At 32.9% G+C, this 16,018-nt stretch overlaps 1 protein-coding gene across 1 annotated transcript; it reads right to left on the bottom strand.

Annotated features, from left to right (window-relative positions):
• Positions 1-14,663: 14,663 nt before the first annotated feature.
• Positions 14,664-15,834, bottom strand: LOC123894410. The gene is made up of 3 exons (XM_045944410.1): positions 15,674-15,834; positions 15,521-15,582; positions 14,664-15,091 (listed from the first exon to the last, which is right to left on the bottom strand). Exons 1-3 carry the CDS (start codon positions 15,729-15,731, stop codon positions 14,966-14,968), a joined length of 246 nt encoding a protein of 81 aa, XP_045800366.1. The 5' UTR covers positions 15,732-15,834; the 3' UTR covers positions 14,664-14,965.
• Between the last annotated feature and the right edge of the window lie 184 nt (positions 15,835-16,018).

Here is a 16,018-nt window from a genome sequence, read left to right on the forward strand (position 1 = left end):
AAAATTCTTGATTCTTAGTAAACTCTAAATATACCAAACTAAAAAAAGAATTGAGGTTTAATGAAATATTTCAAACCCTTCTCATGTGTCTTTGTTTCAAATCCTTCATTGTGTTATAAAGGAATAAAATAAAAGATTGACACATACACATTTATATAGAGAATTATTCTTATATGGTCACGTGACCAAATATAATTTTTTTTGTCACACCCACAAAATTTGAATTTTTATTTTATTATTTTAATTATTTTATAAATAATCAAAAATTATGTGAGTGTGACTATATGGTCACGTTTATAAAAATAAAGAACTTGTGTGAGAGAAAATAGATAAATGACGAATCTGTTACAAATAAATAAAATGATAAAATCCATACACATTTATAAAGAGAATTATTCTTATATGGTCACGTGACCAAATATAAATTTTTTTATCACACCCACAAAATTTGAACTTTTTATTTTATTCTTTTAATTATTTCATAAATAATCAAAAATTATGTGGGTGTGACTATATGGTCACGTTTATAAAAATAAAGGACTTGTGTGAGAGAAAACGATCAATCAAGAGTGATGCATACTTTTGGGTCACTACTTGCATTTGGTTTGGTTTGTGGTTGACTCTCCTTGATCTTTGTGTCTCTGGTATTTTCAGATTTGTTGAGATGTTCAGGTCTCAAGATTTAAGGTTTGTTTCCATTGCCATATTCCCTGTCACTCACTAGATTTGACGCAAGACTGTTTGGCTCAAAAGAGACTTGAATGCTTGTTGTGATTTATCACAAGGGGTCGTGGGTATGTGATTTGGTTCGTGTTGACATCAATTCACTCACCAGTTTTCAAACCTAAGTTGGTGCTTCCAGACATTCGCTAAATCATGATTGGTGATAGTTTGTTATGATTGATTAGGTTGATTTAATTTTGAGTTGATTTTCCTATAGATATCACCCGTTTGGGTTGACCTACACTTTTGTGAGGTTTTATTGGGTCAGGTTCTATGTCCCCCAATTTTTATCTCTCTTGTAATTTCTTCTTTTTTTTATATATATTATTATATGAATGTGGTAGACGATGGGGGTGTTTAGGTGTGCCTACGGTGATACTTCCAAAGATCCTTTGATACTCGCTATTCTTTTAACTTCTAAAAAAAACAAAAAAAAAAAACAAATATATTACAAATAAATAAGATAAATAACTCTTGACTTAGAACGTGCTCTAACTTTTTTTTTTTTAAACAAAAAGGGTGGTAGCAAACAACTAACCAACCCCAAATATATTAAAAAGAGAAAACGACATACAATATGGAGGGGACATAAAACCGAAACTCCATCAAGTACAATATCTAAAGCTTGAGAAACCTAGTTTGTTTTTAGCTAAATTATCAGAAATAAACACAGGAGCTTGATGCCAAAAAGTGAAAGAAGATAAAGCACAACCATGATTTGCAAGGGAGTCTGCAATTTGATTTCCTTCTCTGTAAATATGAGTCACTATGCCATTCAATTGACCAAAGAGAAACATGCTATTGTTCCATCGGTTTCTTAAATTCCAAGAAATCACAGAGTTAGAGTTTTGGAAAGCTAGGACCACAAGAGCTGAATCAGTTTCAATCCAGATGTTATGCCATTTCATTCTGTGAGCAACTTCTATAGCTGACATTGCTGCACACAGTTCAGTTTCTCTAACATCTAAGCCAAAAGGTTGAAAATATAATAGACACTCAAAATTAGAAAGAAGGACTCTGAGCTTCGAATCCAATCCCGTTTGGATTTGACTTATTAATGAGCTTATGAAAATAGCTTATAAAAATTATTTGTGTTAATTTATAAGTTTTTACTAATAAAAATTATATTTTTATAAGTTATTGTTTCATAAACTATATCGAAAAGCTTATAATAATACATAAAACTTGTTTATTTGTATAAGTTGTTTTGCATAAATTAAAATTAAGTCAATTCAAATGTGCACTAAGTCGGACTTCAATACCCAAGGCCATTTTAGACATTGACAAAAAGAAACGGCATTTCTTCGAGTTGGGATCTTCTCCATTTTGTATTTTTTTTCCATTTCCTTCATTACTAGTATATAGTTTTAAAAATATAAATAAAAAATGGGACATTAAATAAGTCAATTTTTTTTTGTCAAGTAGCCTAGTGGCTAGAAAACCAACCTTAAAGGTGAATAAGTGGAGTGTCTCAAGTTCGAATCCGGACTCCTGCACATATAGTGCGATATTCCTACCAACTGAGTTAAGTTCGCGGGAATAGTCAAAATCTATTTTATACCCCTCAAAATATTAAAAGACTTTGTTAAAAAAAAACTAAAAATCATAGAAAATTGAGAAATCCTTACTCCATTTCTTCATATGATAATTGTTGAGTTTTCTACACTTCCAACTTCCAATTTGAGACCAAACACTTTAAAACACATTAAATTGGTAGGATCCTAACACACACACACACAAATATGCATATATCCCTATCTCAAGAAAATTAACAAATGTCATTATTATTTTTTGTTGAAATTTTTAGAAGAAAATCATGTTATATGACTCGATGAATTAACTTGAACCAATCCGTTCATAACTAGGTTGAGTTTTTTTTTTATCCAAATTCAAATCAATGAAATTTTATTCTAAACTGGAGAATAAATTTGGTCAAAATGAATCCAACCCAGCTTTTGTTTCTTTTTACAAGACTAATAAAAAAAAATTCTTTAAAGAAGAAAGTTCCAGCTGCGTCGCTTTGAAGAATATTCAAAAAATCTTTTAGAGAAGATGCGTGAATCATGAGATCGAAATCTGAAAAGGCTTCAAGTTTGACTAAAAAATCCGCACAATTGTTTCCTTCTCGATAAGAGAGTGTGGTAAAGAGTAATGTTACTTTGAGAAATCAACTCTTTGATGTCTTTTATCAACACAACATAGAAAAGATATTATATATTGAAACCTTTTATGAGGTTTTTTTTATAATAAAAAAATTGTATTAATAAGGAGTACAAGGAGTACTCAATCCTTACAATACAAGAAGGAAATTAAATAGTTTCAAATGCTTTTTAAGCATAGTGGATTAATACACCAATTGAAAACCTTTTATGAGGTTGATGTAGTGGAAAGAATCAAAGTAACATACCAACTTATCAATAACCATATATTTTTTGCCAAAATAAGACATGAGTAAATGACAAATAACTCTGCAAATAATATGTCTGGGTACCTTTGAATGAAACCCAAGAAACCTAACAAACACTAATATTTTTGGACAAAGAGATGAAGTGAAACAACAAAAATAGATTAATCTAAAATTTAAACAAAAAGTATAAAAGTGAAATGACTGAAATCAAATTTCACTCATATTAAAAGGACACAAATGCTAATTATTCTTTAATAAACTACAATATATTCGTTGACATTGTATTTTCAACATTCTTTGCTATTTGTTGAATTGCAAAGACATGTTGAATATCAATTTCTTATGAGAATAAATTTTAGTTAAATTTTATTCACTTCACCATAAACTCTAAATTATCTATTTCACTTTTTCTTCGTATAGAGAATTAATATTAAAAAAAAATACTGTTACAAAATTGTCAAATAATTTGTCAAATAATAATGGTTTCTCATCTTTTTCTAAAGACCAAATTCTCATATCCTGAGAATATTTGTCAAATATTTTTATGGTGTCTAGTGTTCTCCTTTTATAAAAAAAATACTTCAGCACGCTATCTAAATAAAGAAATAATTAAAATCAAAATCCTTATTTGGCCCACATTGGATCATGAACTAGATTCTTCTTTTCCAAATATAGAAACACTTGAATTAATTATGATTTATTTTGGAGACATCTTTGATGTTTTTATATTGTATTTGATTTGAGGCGGATTCTAGTGTGGGAGACCATGATAGGTCTCTCACCGATGAGTCATGTAATCTGTGGACTGGATTGAATGTGTACATGATATTATGATGTACTGTCAGTATTAAATTTTTTTTTTTGAGAAAAAAAGTTTTTGATATTTTTTCGGGAAAAAATTAGCGATTTTTTTTCCGGAAAAAAGTTCCCGATTTTTTAGGGAAAAAGTTTCGATTTCAGATAAAAACAATTTCGGAGTTTTTCTGAAAAAAAAAGTTTCCGTTCTTTTTTCGGGAAAAAAGTTTCGGATTTTTTCCGAAAAAAAGATTTCGATTTTTCTGGAAAAAGTTCCGATGTTTTCCGGAAAAAAGTTCCCGATTTTTTGGGGAAAATAGTTTCGAAATGTTCATCTGAAAAAATTTTGCTGATACAAAAAAGAGTGAAAAAACAAAAAATATTTAAAACTTTTTAGACACCACAAACTAAATCTCATTCATAAAAGTGACAAGACGATTCTCTCTTTTTAGACAACCAACTTCAAAACACGCTCTCTTGATGGATTCTACCACTTCATTGATCGAGAGAAATTCATCATAAAAATAAATGCATTCTGCTCTCTCCCAATCTCCCATACGAGGTGGGAATATGTCAGGTCGGCCCACAGGAGCCTATTACATAGACTTAGGTTAGACCAACATATTTTTTTAAATAGAGCTAGCCAAAACTTTTTTATAAGCCATTAAAAAAGCTTTTTAGACCTATTAGGCCGACCTATTTAAATTAATATAAATAATATTTTTACTACTATTATTATATATTAAAATTTATACTTTTTTAGTAGTTTAAGTTTATTAATCTACATTAGTTTTTCATAGATATAAATATATTATTATAACAAACATTAGTTTATTAATTCATATATAAGTATAATTAAAAATAAATATAATTATTTATTTAAATATGTTAATATGAAATAGGCTTTTAAATAGGCTACCATGTCATATTAGGCTTTCAAAATGCCAAACTCGGGTCTAAAAAATAAGCCTATGATAGACCAACAGACCAAACTCAGACCTTCGATTTATTGACATGCTAGGTTAAGGCTCGGCAAAACTTAGTTCGGCCTAGCCTATTCCCACTTATATGACTGAGTTTAAAAAAAATCATTAATAACATGCTCCAATAGCTTTCCTTTTTCCTATCACAAACACAACTATTAGTCGTTTCTTTTTAATAGATAGTTGAACAAATGACCTCTTTACAGAGGCGTCTCGCACACATGTGCGATGTGCGAGGTGTGCGATGGCATTGGGCCTCAAAATTTTGAGGGCCTCAACTCAAAATTTTGAGGTCCTATAATATTACTTATATATTATTTTTACCTATAAAATATCAAATGTATATTAATAGTGTTGTTTTTAGGGGTAATCAGCTCATCTTATTCATTGATCATAAAGCCTTTTATAGGCAAAGTACAAATAGCTTGCAGTCCAAGCCAACCAGTTGGCTGTGCAAGCCTGCAGGCAAGGCAAGGCAGGCCAGGCTTAGGCGCGCGCGCACATCTGCAGGCCAGCAGGCATGGCTTGGCTTAGGCTGCAGCCAATTTCTTATCATACAAGCTAACCAATATCCTAACATACCCTCCCTTAATTGAACACATACAAACACAAAACACAAAAACAAATGTTCAATGTATCAAGCTATTAACATCACACATGCCTAAGCCCTCCCTTAACTTGCAAAAAGACTCCAGCTTCAAAGGCTTAGTGAGCAGGTCTGCTAACTGTTCTTCACTTCTGCAGTGAACCAACTCTATAGTTCTATCCTTAGTGAGATCTCTAAGGAAATGAAACCTAACATCAATGTGCTTTGATCTTCCATGCATAATTGGATTCTTTGAAAGCTTAATTGAGGAGCTGTTGTCACAATAGATCAAAATACACTCTGATTGCTTCATCTTCAAGTAATTCAGCACATTCTTCAACCAAATTCCTTGACAGGCACAGGCTGCAGCTGAGACATACTCTGCTTCAGTGGTTGACAAAGTCACAATTGGTTGTTTTTTAGAGGACCAAGAAATAGCACTACCTACCAACATGAACACAAAACCTGTAGTGCTCTTCCTATCATCTAAATCACTAGCATAATCTGAGTCACACCACCCTTTCAAACACAAATCAGACTTGGAATTAGACCTGTACAGAATTCCAAACCCTAAAGTACCTTTCAGATATCTCATAATTCTCTTCACAGCAGTAACATGCATCTCAGTTGGCCTTTCCATGAACCTTGCCACCAAACATACTGAATAAGCCAAGTCAGGCCTTGTGGCTAGTAGATACATTAGACACCCTATCATTTGCTTATAGACAGTTGCATCTGTCCCTTGCTCAGTTTCATCTTTAACTAGTTTGCAACCAGGAACTATAGGGCTATTCACTTGATTACAATGTTCCATACCAAACCTAGACAAGATTTCTGCTGCATATTTCTGCTGAGTAATGAAAATTCCATGGCTATCTTGATTAACTTCTACACCAAGGAAGAATCTCATCTTTCCCAAATCTGTCATAGCAAACTTCTTCTTCATAGATGACTTAAATTCATCCATTAATCTTTGATTGTTTCCAGTGTAGATCAAATCATCTACATACAGACTTACCAACAAAATCTCATTCTTCATACCATACTTGACAAATAAGGTATGCTCATATGGACATTTCTCAAACTTCTCTGCATTGAAGTAAGACTCAATTTTGCTGTACCAAGCCCTTGGAGCTTGCTTCAATCCATACAAGACCTTCTTCAATCTATACACCATGGACTTATCCTTGCTGACATACCCTAATGGCTGACTTACATAGATGTTCTCAGTCAATTCACCATGTAAGAAAGCAGATTTAACATCTAATTGATAAATCTTCCATCCATTATTAGCTGCAAATGCTAGAATGGATCTGATAGTGTCCCATCTTGCAACTGGTGCAAAGACTTCATGATAGTCTATGCCATGCTTCTGTGTGCATCCCTTAGCCACCAATCTTGCTTTGTACTTATCAATTTCTCCCTTCTCATTATACTTTGTCTTATATATCCACTTCACACCAATGGAGTTACAGCCAGCTGGTAGAGTAGTGAGCTCCCAGGTATCATTATTCTTGATTGACTCCATTTCAACATCCATTGCCTGTCTCCAAACTTCATGTTTCACTGCTTCATTGTAAGTAATTGGATCATTGTTAGTGTTAATCACTGCAAGATTATGCAGTTCCAACTCATCTTCATCAATTTCTGCAGCTTGACCAGTTACATAGTCATTCAGTCTTACAGATGGTTTTCTTATTCCTGGACCAAGAGGTGAACTTCTCTCAGCTTCACTATCACTAGATGTTTCATTTACCACATTTTCATTGTTGATAGCTGTAGCTTGTTCATCAGTACCAACTGGATCCTCATCAATACTTCCATCTGCTGATTCAATCTCTTCCCAGTCATTATCATTTCTAGCTGGTTTCTTTGGTTTGTTCCAATTCCAGCTCTTTGATTCTTCAAAGATCACATCTCTACTGATTATGATTTTATTTTCAACAGGGTCAAAAAGCTTGTATGCTTTAGACTCTTCACTAACACCAAGCAAAACACACTTTTTGCTCTTGTCATCTAACTTCTTTCTTTGACTGTCATGAATGTGTACATGAGCCACACATCCAAAAACTTTAAAATGATGCACAGATGGCTTCCTCCCACTCCATGCTTCCTCTGGTGTCATATCTTTCACACTGAGTGTAGGACTTCTATTCATCACATAGGTTGCCCATTTAACTGCTTCAGGCCAAAATCTCTTTGGAACATTTCTTGCATGAATCATACTTCTAACAATGTTCAGCAATGTTCTATTTTTCCTCTCAGATACTCCATTCTGCTGTGGAGTATAAGCTGCAGTCAGCTGTCTTTTAATCCCTTCCTTACTGCAGAAGTCACTAAAGGCATTAGAGGTATATTCACCACCTCTATCTGTCCTAAGACATTGTATAGCACATTTAGCTTCTTTCTCAACAAGGGCCTTAAAAGATTGAAAACATTCAAGAGCAAGAGACTTTTCTTTTAACACATATATCCAGGTTTTTCTGCTGAAATCATCTGTGAATGTTATGAAGTACCTGCTTCCTCCATTTGATTGAGGAGTAATAGGGCCACAAATGTCTGAATGAACCAGTTCTAGTTTTGCAGATGCTCTCCAATTTGCTTGTTTTGGAATAGAGTCTCTGGATTGCTTACCAGCTAAGCAATCAACACAATTATCTTCTATTTCTTCAAGGTCTGGTAGTCCCTTCACCATTTGCTTCTTGGATAGGGTATTCAATCCCTTGAAATGCAAGTGACCATACCTTCCATGCCACAGCACAGTTGATTCTTGCTTTGCAGACATCAAACATCTAGGGTTGATAACAGTTGCAGAAATCATATACATTCTATTGCTAGACATAGCAGTAGTGAACAGCAAACCCTTTTCTTCATGATAGATCTTGCAAACATCATCTTTAAAGATAACTGTGACTCTCTTTTGCTACAATTGTCCTATGCTAATGAGATTGGTTTTCAAACCAGGAACAAAGTACACATTGGTAATCACATGAACTAGATCATTAATCTTTAACCTCACACTACCTTTTCCCATCACAGCCATTCTTGAATCATCTCCAAGTTTGACTGAATCTCTATAACTATCATCAAAATCAATGAACCAATCTTGATGACCTATCATGTGATTACTACACCCAGAATCAAGATACCATGGTTCAATTGCATTAACTTTTGATTCTTGATTGATTCTAGACATAAGCAGCATTTCTTCTACACTATTGTATTCAGCATAGTGAACATTACCTTCATACTCAGGGCATTCACTCTGATAGTGTCCAAGCTTGTGGCATTTGAAGCATTCAACAAACTCTTTGTTTTGCCTTCCTCTGCCACGACCTCTACCACCATTGTTTCTTCCTCTCCCTCTACCAGCACCTTTCTCAGGATTGGAGATTTTCAAAGCTTGCTCATCTGTAACTTCAATCTGTCTCTTCATCCTTTGTTCTTGCACAATCAAACTACTCTGCAAGCTATCAATGGACATAGCTGTAACATCATTTGATTCCTCTATGGAGCAAACCACATAATTGAATTTTGAAGACATAGATCGCAAGATCTTTTCAACAACTTCAACTTCTTGCAGAGTTTGACCCTGTGCACTCATGCGATTGCAATAGCAAGAGTTCTTGAAAAATACTGCTCCACTGATTCATTTTCTTTCATTTCAAGAACTTCAAACTCACGTTTCAATGCTTGCAGGTGAGCACGTTTCACCTTCGTGGATCCTTGGTACTTGCGTTTCATAGCATCCCAAATGTCTTTGGATGTGTTGCGAACAAGAATCGTTTCCATAATGGAACGATCAATAGATTGAAAGAGGTAGTTCTTTACCTTCAAGTCTTTCAATTTGAGCGCTTCAATTGCTTGCAATTGCTCAGCTGTAGCATCAGGTGGCGCCACCGTGATGCCTGGTTCAATTAAGCTCCAAAGTTCCTTTGATCGCATGAGATTTTCCATTAGCATTGCCTAGTGTTCGTAATAACCATCAAATTTAGGAACTTTTTGTGATTATACTTCGTTTCTTCCGCCATTGATGAAAAGAAGAAGCTTCAGATGAGGAAGAAAGAAGAAGAATCGTAACAGAAAACGGTTGCAAAAGTGGTTGTAACTGATTTTGGTTAGGAAATTGCAATTTCTCTCTCTTCAGGTCCCTAGAGGAGAGAACCTGATACCAATTGTTGTTTTTAGGGGTAATCAGCTCATCTTATTCATTGATCATAAAGCCTTTTATAGGCAAAGTACAAATAGCTTGCAGTCCAAGCCAACCAGTTGGCTGTGCAAGCCTGCAGGCAAGGTAAGGCAGGCCAGGCTTAGGCGCGCGCGCACATCTGCAGGCCAGCAGGCATGGCTTGGCTTAGGCTGCAGCCAATTTCTTATCATACAAGCTAACCAATATCCTAACAAATAGATTAATTTTTAGGCCCTAAAATAATAGTTATATATTGTTAATGTTCATAAAATATCATATGTATCAATAGATTAGTTATCTATAATCGTAAATATAGTTCTAGTCCATTTTAATCTTTGCATACAATTTGATCTTAGATTAGGATGTTTCTTTTTGACGTTATATACAAAGATAATTATTTTGTATTTCTTGTTCCATTTAATTTAATGCAATTGATTTAATATTGATGATTTATATGTTTATAAGAATGATTTTTTTTATATTATATGCAATTTAAATCAACAATTTTTTTTAAATTAATTTTTTTTATTAAGGTGCCATTTTTATATTTTGCACAGCGGAGCCCGCCTCTTTATCACCTAAGTCCATCAATTCCTTCTCCCCAAAACTACCAAGTCATATTATCACTCTTTATTCATCATATTAGTTAATTAGATACTAAATACACTTCAATTAATGCAAATAACAGGCTAAAAGCACAATATGAAATCAAATACAAACAAAAACATTGGAATAGTGAGAAAGCAATCCATGGCCTCTATCTCTATCATGCATGTGAGGAATAAGTGGTGCCTTTTGGTACATAAAAAGTTGTCTCTAGGAATGAGTATTTTTTTGACTAGGAAATCCTACTTGTTATTTGTTAGAACTCCAACCACATTTTTGGAGTTGAGAACCTCTCCGTTCTCTATTCTTTCCATTTTTTTCATTATCAATTTTTTTTTAAAATGTTTTGAGGTGTATAAAAGAGATTTGGACCCGTCCCATAAGTGTAGCTCAAATGATAGCTATCAGGGATATTACTTCCTCCGGTCCTATATATAAGAAACACTTTGGAAAAAAAATTTGGTCCTTTTTACAAGAAACACTCTTTAAATTTATTCTTTATTAAATTGATAATCCCTTATATACCCTTATTAAATTGTATAAAATGCAACTTATTCCAATGTTATGCATTAATTACACAGACACATTCCCAAGGTTAATTTTGGAATAACACATGATATTTTAGAATTTTTAATTAAAAAAATAAGCCTCCTTGGTATGTGTGTTTTTCTCAATGTGTTCCTTATATATAGAACCGGAGGGAGTATTTGAGTGATCGGGATTCGAACCTTGGATTTCACATTTTTCCACATTTAAATGTGTGAGAGTCTAGCCACTTGGCTACTTGATAAAAAAAGAAGAAGAGATTTTGACCTACTTAATATCACACTTTTGCATTTATATTTTCAAAACTATATAATAATAAAAGAAATGAAAAGAATAGAAAATTGAGAGAATCCTAGCTCGCATATTTGCTATTGAATGTGCAAATATCATTCCAATCTCAATAAATAAACAATCACCCCCAATCTAAAAAGACGAGCTACCATTCCATTTATTCTAACTTTAAATAAACTCAATTCCATTTATTCTAACTTTAAATAAACAAGACGCTGTCATAAAAAAAAAAACTTTAAATAAACAAGATACTCCTATGACACATTAACAATTAGAATAAAAAGTTATGTCGCAACTAAATGAAGAAACTTAACGTTCCATTAAAATGAAAAACATATATGCTGTACTGTACTGCTGTAGTATGTTGATATGATGATATAATTGCAACTGTACTTTACATAATAAATAGATAAATAAAACTTCAAAAGAGTATACTAAGCTAAAAAAAACATTTCCTAATATATAAGAAAAAAAATTATTATCCACATCCCCACACCTATTACCATATCTCCCACATTTTGTTATATCATCATTATGTATTTTCTTTCCCACACCCCCACTTTTTCATTTTTTTTATACAGTAGATTAAACAGAAAAATATGGGGTGTGAAAACAGTTGTGCTGGTGTGAATTTAATTTAAATCAATGTGTGTTTTTTGGTGAAATGCTTAGTAATAAAAATAGAGTTTTACATTTCGCACCCGCTAATATTCCTCAGTCACCCCCTGAAATGACCATATTACCCCTCTCACATTCTAGACAGCGATATGTGTTTGCATTCTAAAAAGCGAGTGTAAAAAAAAAAAGACCATTCAACAACAGCCACCCCCAAGGGAAGAATTTGAAAAATACATGTTCGTCTTCTAGAAAGCGAACACCATCCTAACCATTCGCCTTCTAGAAAACGAACACGCCTTATATATAAGGCGTGTTCATCTTCTTCCCTCCATTTCTGCAGTTACAAAAAACGAAAAAAAAAAGCTCCAAAAAAACTCACTCCTAATTAAGACATAAAAAGTCCGTTGTGGATTACCAACCACTCTCAACCATGGTTACAAAACAACACCGTTAAAAGTGATATGGGTAACCCACAACGGACTATGCGGCTATTTACACGAAACTTACTACAGTTAAATTAAGTAAAAATAAAAGTAAAAATGGAAGAATTAAGAAACAAAATGACGGATGGAGAGAAAGAAGAGTGGTGTGAAAAAAAAATTCACACATATGCTCCCAATTTATAGAATTCACCATGAATTCCGATTGGCTGATGCATTTTCACCGCCTCCCACATGGCCAATCACATTTGGCCACGTGACAATCAGTTTTGACTGTATGAGAGCTGTTTTTTTACTGCCGATAAGTTCGCTATTTAGATAGCAAACACTACGTTCACAATGTTCGCCATGTACAATGTTAACTGCGGTGTTCCAATTTTGCAAATTTACACTTTCGCATTCTAAATAGCGAGAGGGGTAATCTGAGAATATCATGAGACGCGCATGTCACATAGGGGTGCGAGGGGTATTTTGGGTGTTTGAAATTAATGGACTTTCGGCACAAAGCTGGCCTACAAAATGTCACTTGTCAGGTGAATAAACCATGCTTGTGGAATAAAATATTTTTCTTTTTTTGAAAAAACAAAAGTCAAAATTAAAACAAAAAAAGTGCAAATATATTAAAAACACATTATTATGTTTTTGGTGTGCATAAATTAAAAAACAAGTCATCGCTGTTTCAAGCATTTTCAAGCTCTATCTTAATTTTATATTTTTATCAAATAGTTGGTGGACCGAATTTTACACCTTAAAGGTAAATAAATCTACAATCTCAATTTTGAATTTCAACTTATGTATATTTCAATATCCCAATTAATTGAGCTATGTTATGTCCATGGGGATGACTCTTTTAATTTTAATAGTTTACAATATGATGCGTTAAAATAGAATTTAAAATTCTATCTCGTTATTTGAATATTGAATATTCTTTCTTTTGATAAGTTTGTTATTTAAATATTCAATTCGGTAACGAAGTAGAAGAATTTTTTTTTTTTTTTTGTGAAAAACATGTAAACATGTGAATTATAAGTATATCATTTTCCTTGTCATATAACTTTAAGGCTTTATTGCGAGTTTAAAGGGGATGAGAAGACTTTGAGTGGAGGTTAGTAGAGAACAAATAGAGAAATTTTGTACATATTTTTAGAGTGTATTTTTGGAAAGAATAATAACAACATATATTGAATTTAAATAAATTATCTAAAATCACCCTTCAATACATAGAAACTTTGTACAGAAATAAATCCCCAAAGTCTTCCCCTCCCAGGTCATCTAAAGTTTCCAAAGTTTTCCCCTTCCTCACCTCCCATACTTAAAAATAGATTTTCTATTATGCAGCACTTGGTATAGCCCAATATTTCATCTATCAATGATTTTATTTCTGTTTATGTTAAAAGAAACCTAAATGTAGAGGCACATAGTTTGGTTGACCTAAGCCAATTTACGAGGTTCTAGGAAATGCATGGATGGGATTCTCCCAAACATGTCAAACTTACCTTTGTATGACTCTTCCTGTTTTCTAATCTATGAACAAAAGAGATAATATAATAATCGAAAAAATAAAAAATGAATGTTGAACTATGTCAATTGGAAAATCAAGAAAAATCATGGGGAAAAGCTTCAACAAGCAACAATCAAAAGCCAATAACAGTCACATATGGTGCATTTGAGAACATTTATGCTTTCCACTTTATATTTATTGTGCAGTTTAAGCTTTCAATAAGCAATTCTTACAGCCAAGATTATGCAGTTTGCAGTTCATTAACCTAAAAAAAAAAACCTAGCAGATACATTGTTTTCTTTGTTGTGATTAAGGAGGACCAACCATGGATACTGATGGACAGTATAGCAGTTGTTTCAACCCTACCTCACACTATCACAAGAAAACGGAACACTTTATTTATAACTCTTAATTACTCATTCAACCACCACCTAAAATAAATAAATTTAGTGTCTACAAAAAATAGCACAAGGGGCAAAATACTTCAGGTTGTAGCCAGATTGTCATAAAAGAAAATCGAAGACCTGCATCATATAAGTTTTGTTTTCTATATGAAATCTATTTTTACTGGTATCTGTTACCAGCAAAAACTAACAACCAGTTTCTGAGCTCTAGGAAAATTTACACACTAGTTGTTCCATGTCATAACATAATAATCAGTTTACCTACCCTCACCTGTTTACCTGTGTGTGATAAGTTAAACTAAAAACCCCTTTAAGTTCAGATTCATAGATATGACTATCATTTTTTTGTAAAAGCAAAAATCAAAATAATTGCCCTGACTAAGAAGGCCCGCATATATGAATTCAATCTAATGAAATCAACATCCATGATACATGTAGTCTACCAAACACTAATGTCTAAACAGATTTCGGTTGCATGTGTTTGGTTGGGTGTCCACATGTTTAGACAGTGTTAGACACCAATCGCACGTCATGTTAGCATGTATGTAATACATTGTCAAATAAGACACACCAATAAAGAACTCATTATCTTTCTGGTGGGTGAATTTCATCCCATGATGGATGATTCTGTCTCCCAGTCATCATAAGTGAAAATTTCATTAATCAATTACAATATATAAAGATAAAAGTATATAGCTGATTAGAGACAAAATTGCAAGAGAGAAACAGCAACTACAATGAGCTTAGTTACCTAATATACATCTCATCACACTCTCATAGTCAAATAGTGTAACACAAAAAAGAATACAGAAACAGAACCTTAAAACAACTCTGTCATCTATCGGTTTTTCAACGCATCAGCCTAAACAAAAAGACTTATTTGTCAAGCTCCATTGCTTGGGCAGCTTTAGCTTTAGACAGAGCAGTCAACTTGGTCTTCACTTTTTTCTTTCCCACCTGAAATCCACTTCCACTCTTCTTTTTCCTGTCACTACCATCAACCTACAAATTTTTCCAACAAAAGCATACAATCATTAGTCCTCAAAATACACACAAAACAACAATTCAACCTCTCTAATCTTTACATTATATGTAGGCACCTATAAAGCACCAATAGTTAAGATTGAAAGTGTATCCCACACCCGACAAATTTATATTTATCAACTAATTTCATCGTAATTTTATCAAACACTTGATATTCAACAATAAACATTTCACCTACAAGTTATCAGCTATAAAATCATACACATGTTATGAAATAGCAATAAGGAGATTATGGTTGACCCACTATCTAATTAAACAGCAAGTTCAGAACTTTTGGCGTAAAAAATCAAATTAAATATAAAAAACCCAAAATCATATATTAATTTTTGAAAAAATAAAAATCTCAGCAGAAAAAGGGAATTTGAGAAATCAAAGAAAAACTCTCACTTTCATCTTGTTTTTCTTCGCCTGTAGCTTCTTATCTTTCTTTTCCTTCTCTAGTTTCTCTCCTGAAAGAAATCATCACGAGTATGAAATCAGAACATGAAAAAATTGAAGAGTAGGTTTGAATTGGGGGCAACATTGAAGGTGAGAACGTACTTCGGAGTTCGAATTCGTGCTGCCTCTTTCTCTTTGCGAGATTGTTCTTCTTCGACATATTTCTTCGCGTATTGGAAAATCTGAAAGACGCAGTGATTTTTCACAAAACCCTAATTTTTATGAATTTGGGAAAACCCTTAAGTCTTATACGAATGAATTAGTTATTTTGTATTTGGTCCTTCAGTTTTACTGGTTTTCTATGTTTTCCTCAAGGATTTTCTTTATTACATATAGGGGCAAAATAGATATTCACGCACATAATTATAATATTTTATAATAATTTTTAAAAATGCATTTTTTAAAAAGTTGGATTTATTTATTTTTATGGAAAAATTTGAATTTATT

The sequence above is a fragment of the Trifolium pratense genome, linkage group LG7 (genome assembly GCF_020283565.1).
Source record: "Trifolium pratense cultivar HEN17-A07 linkage group LG7, ARS_RC_1.1, whole genome shotgun sequence".
NCBI lineage: Eukaryota > Viridiplantae > Streptophyta > Magnoliopsida > Fabales > Fabaceae > Trifolium > Trifolium pratense.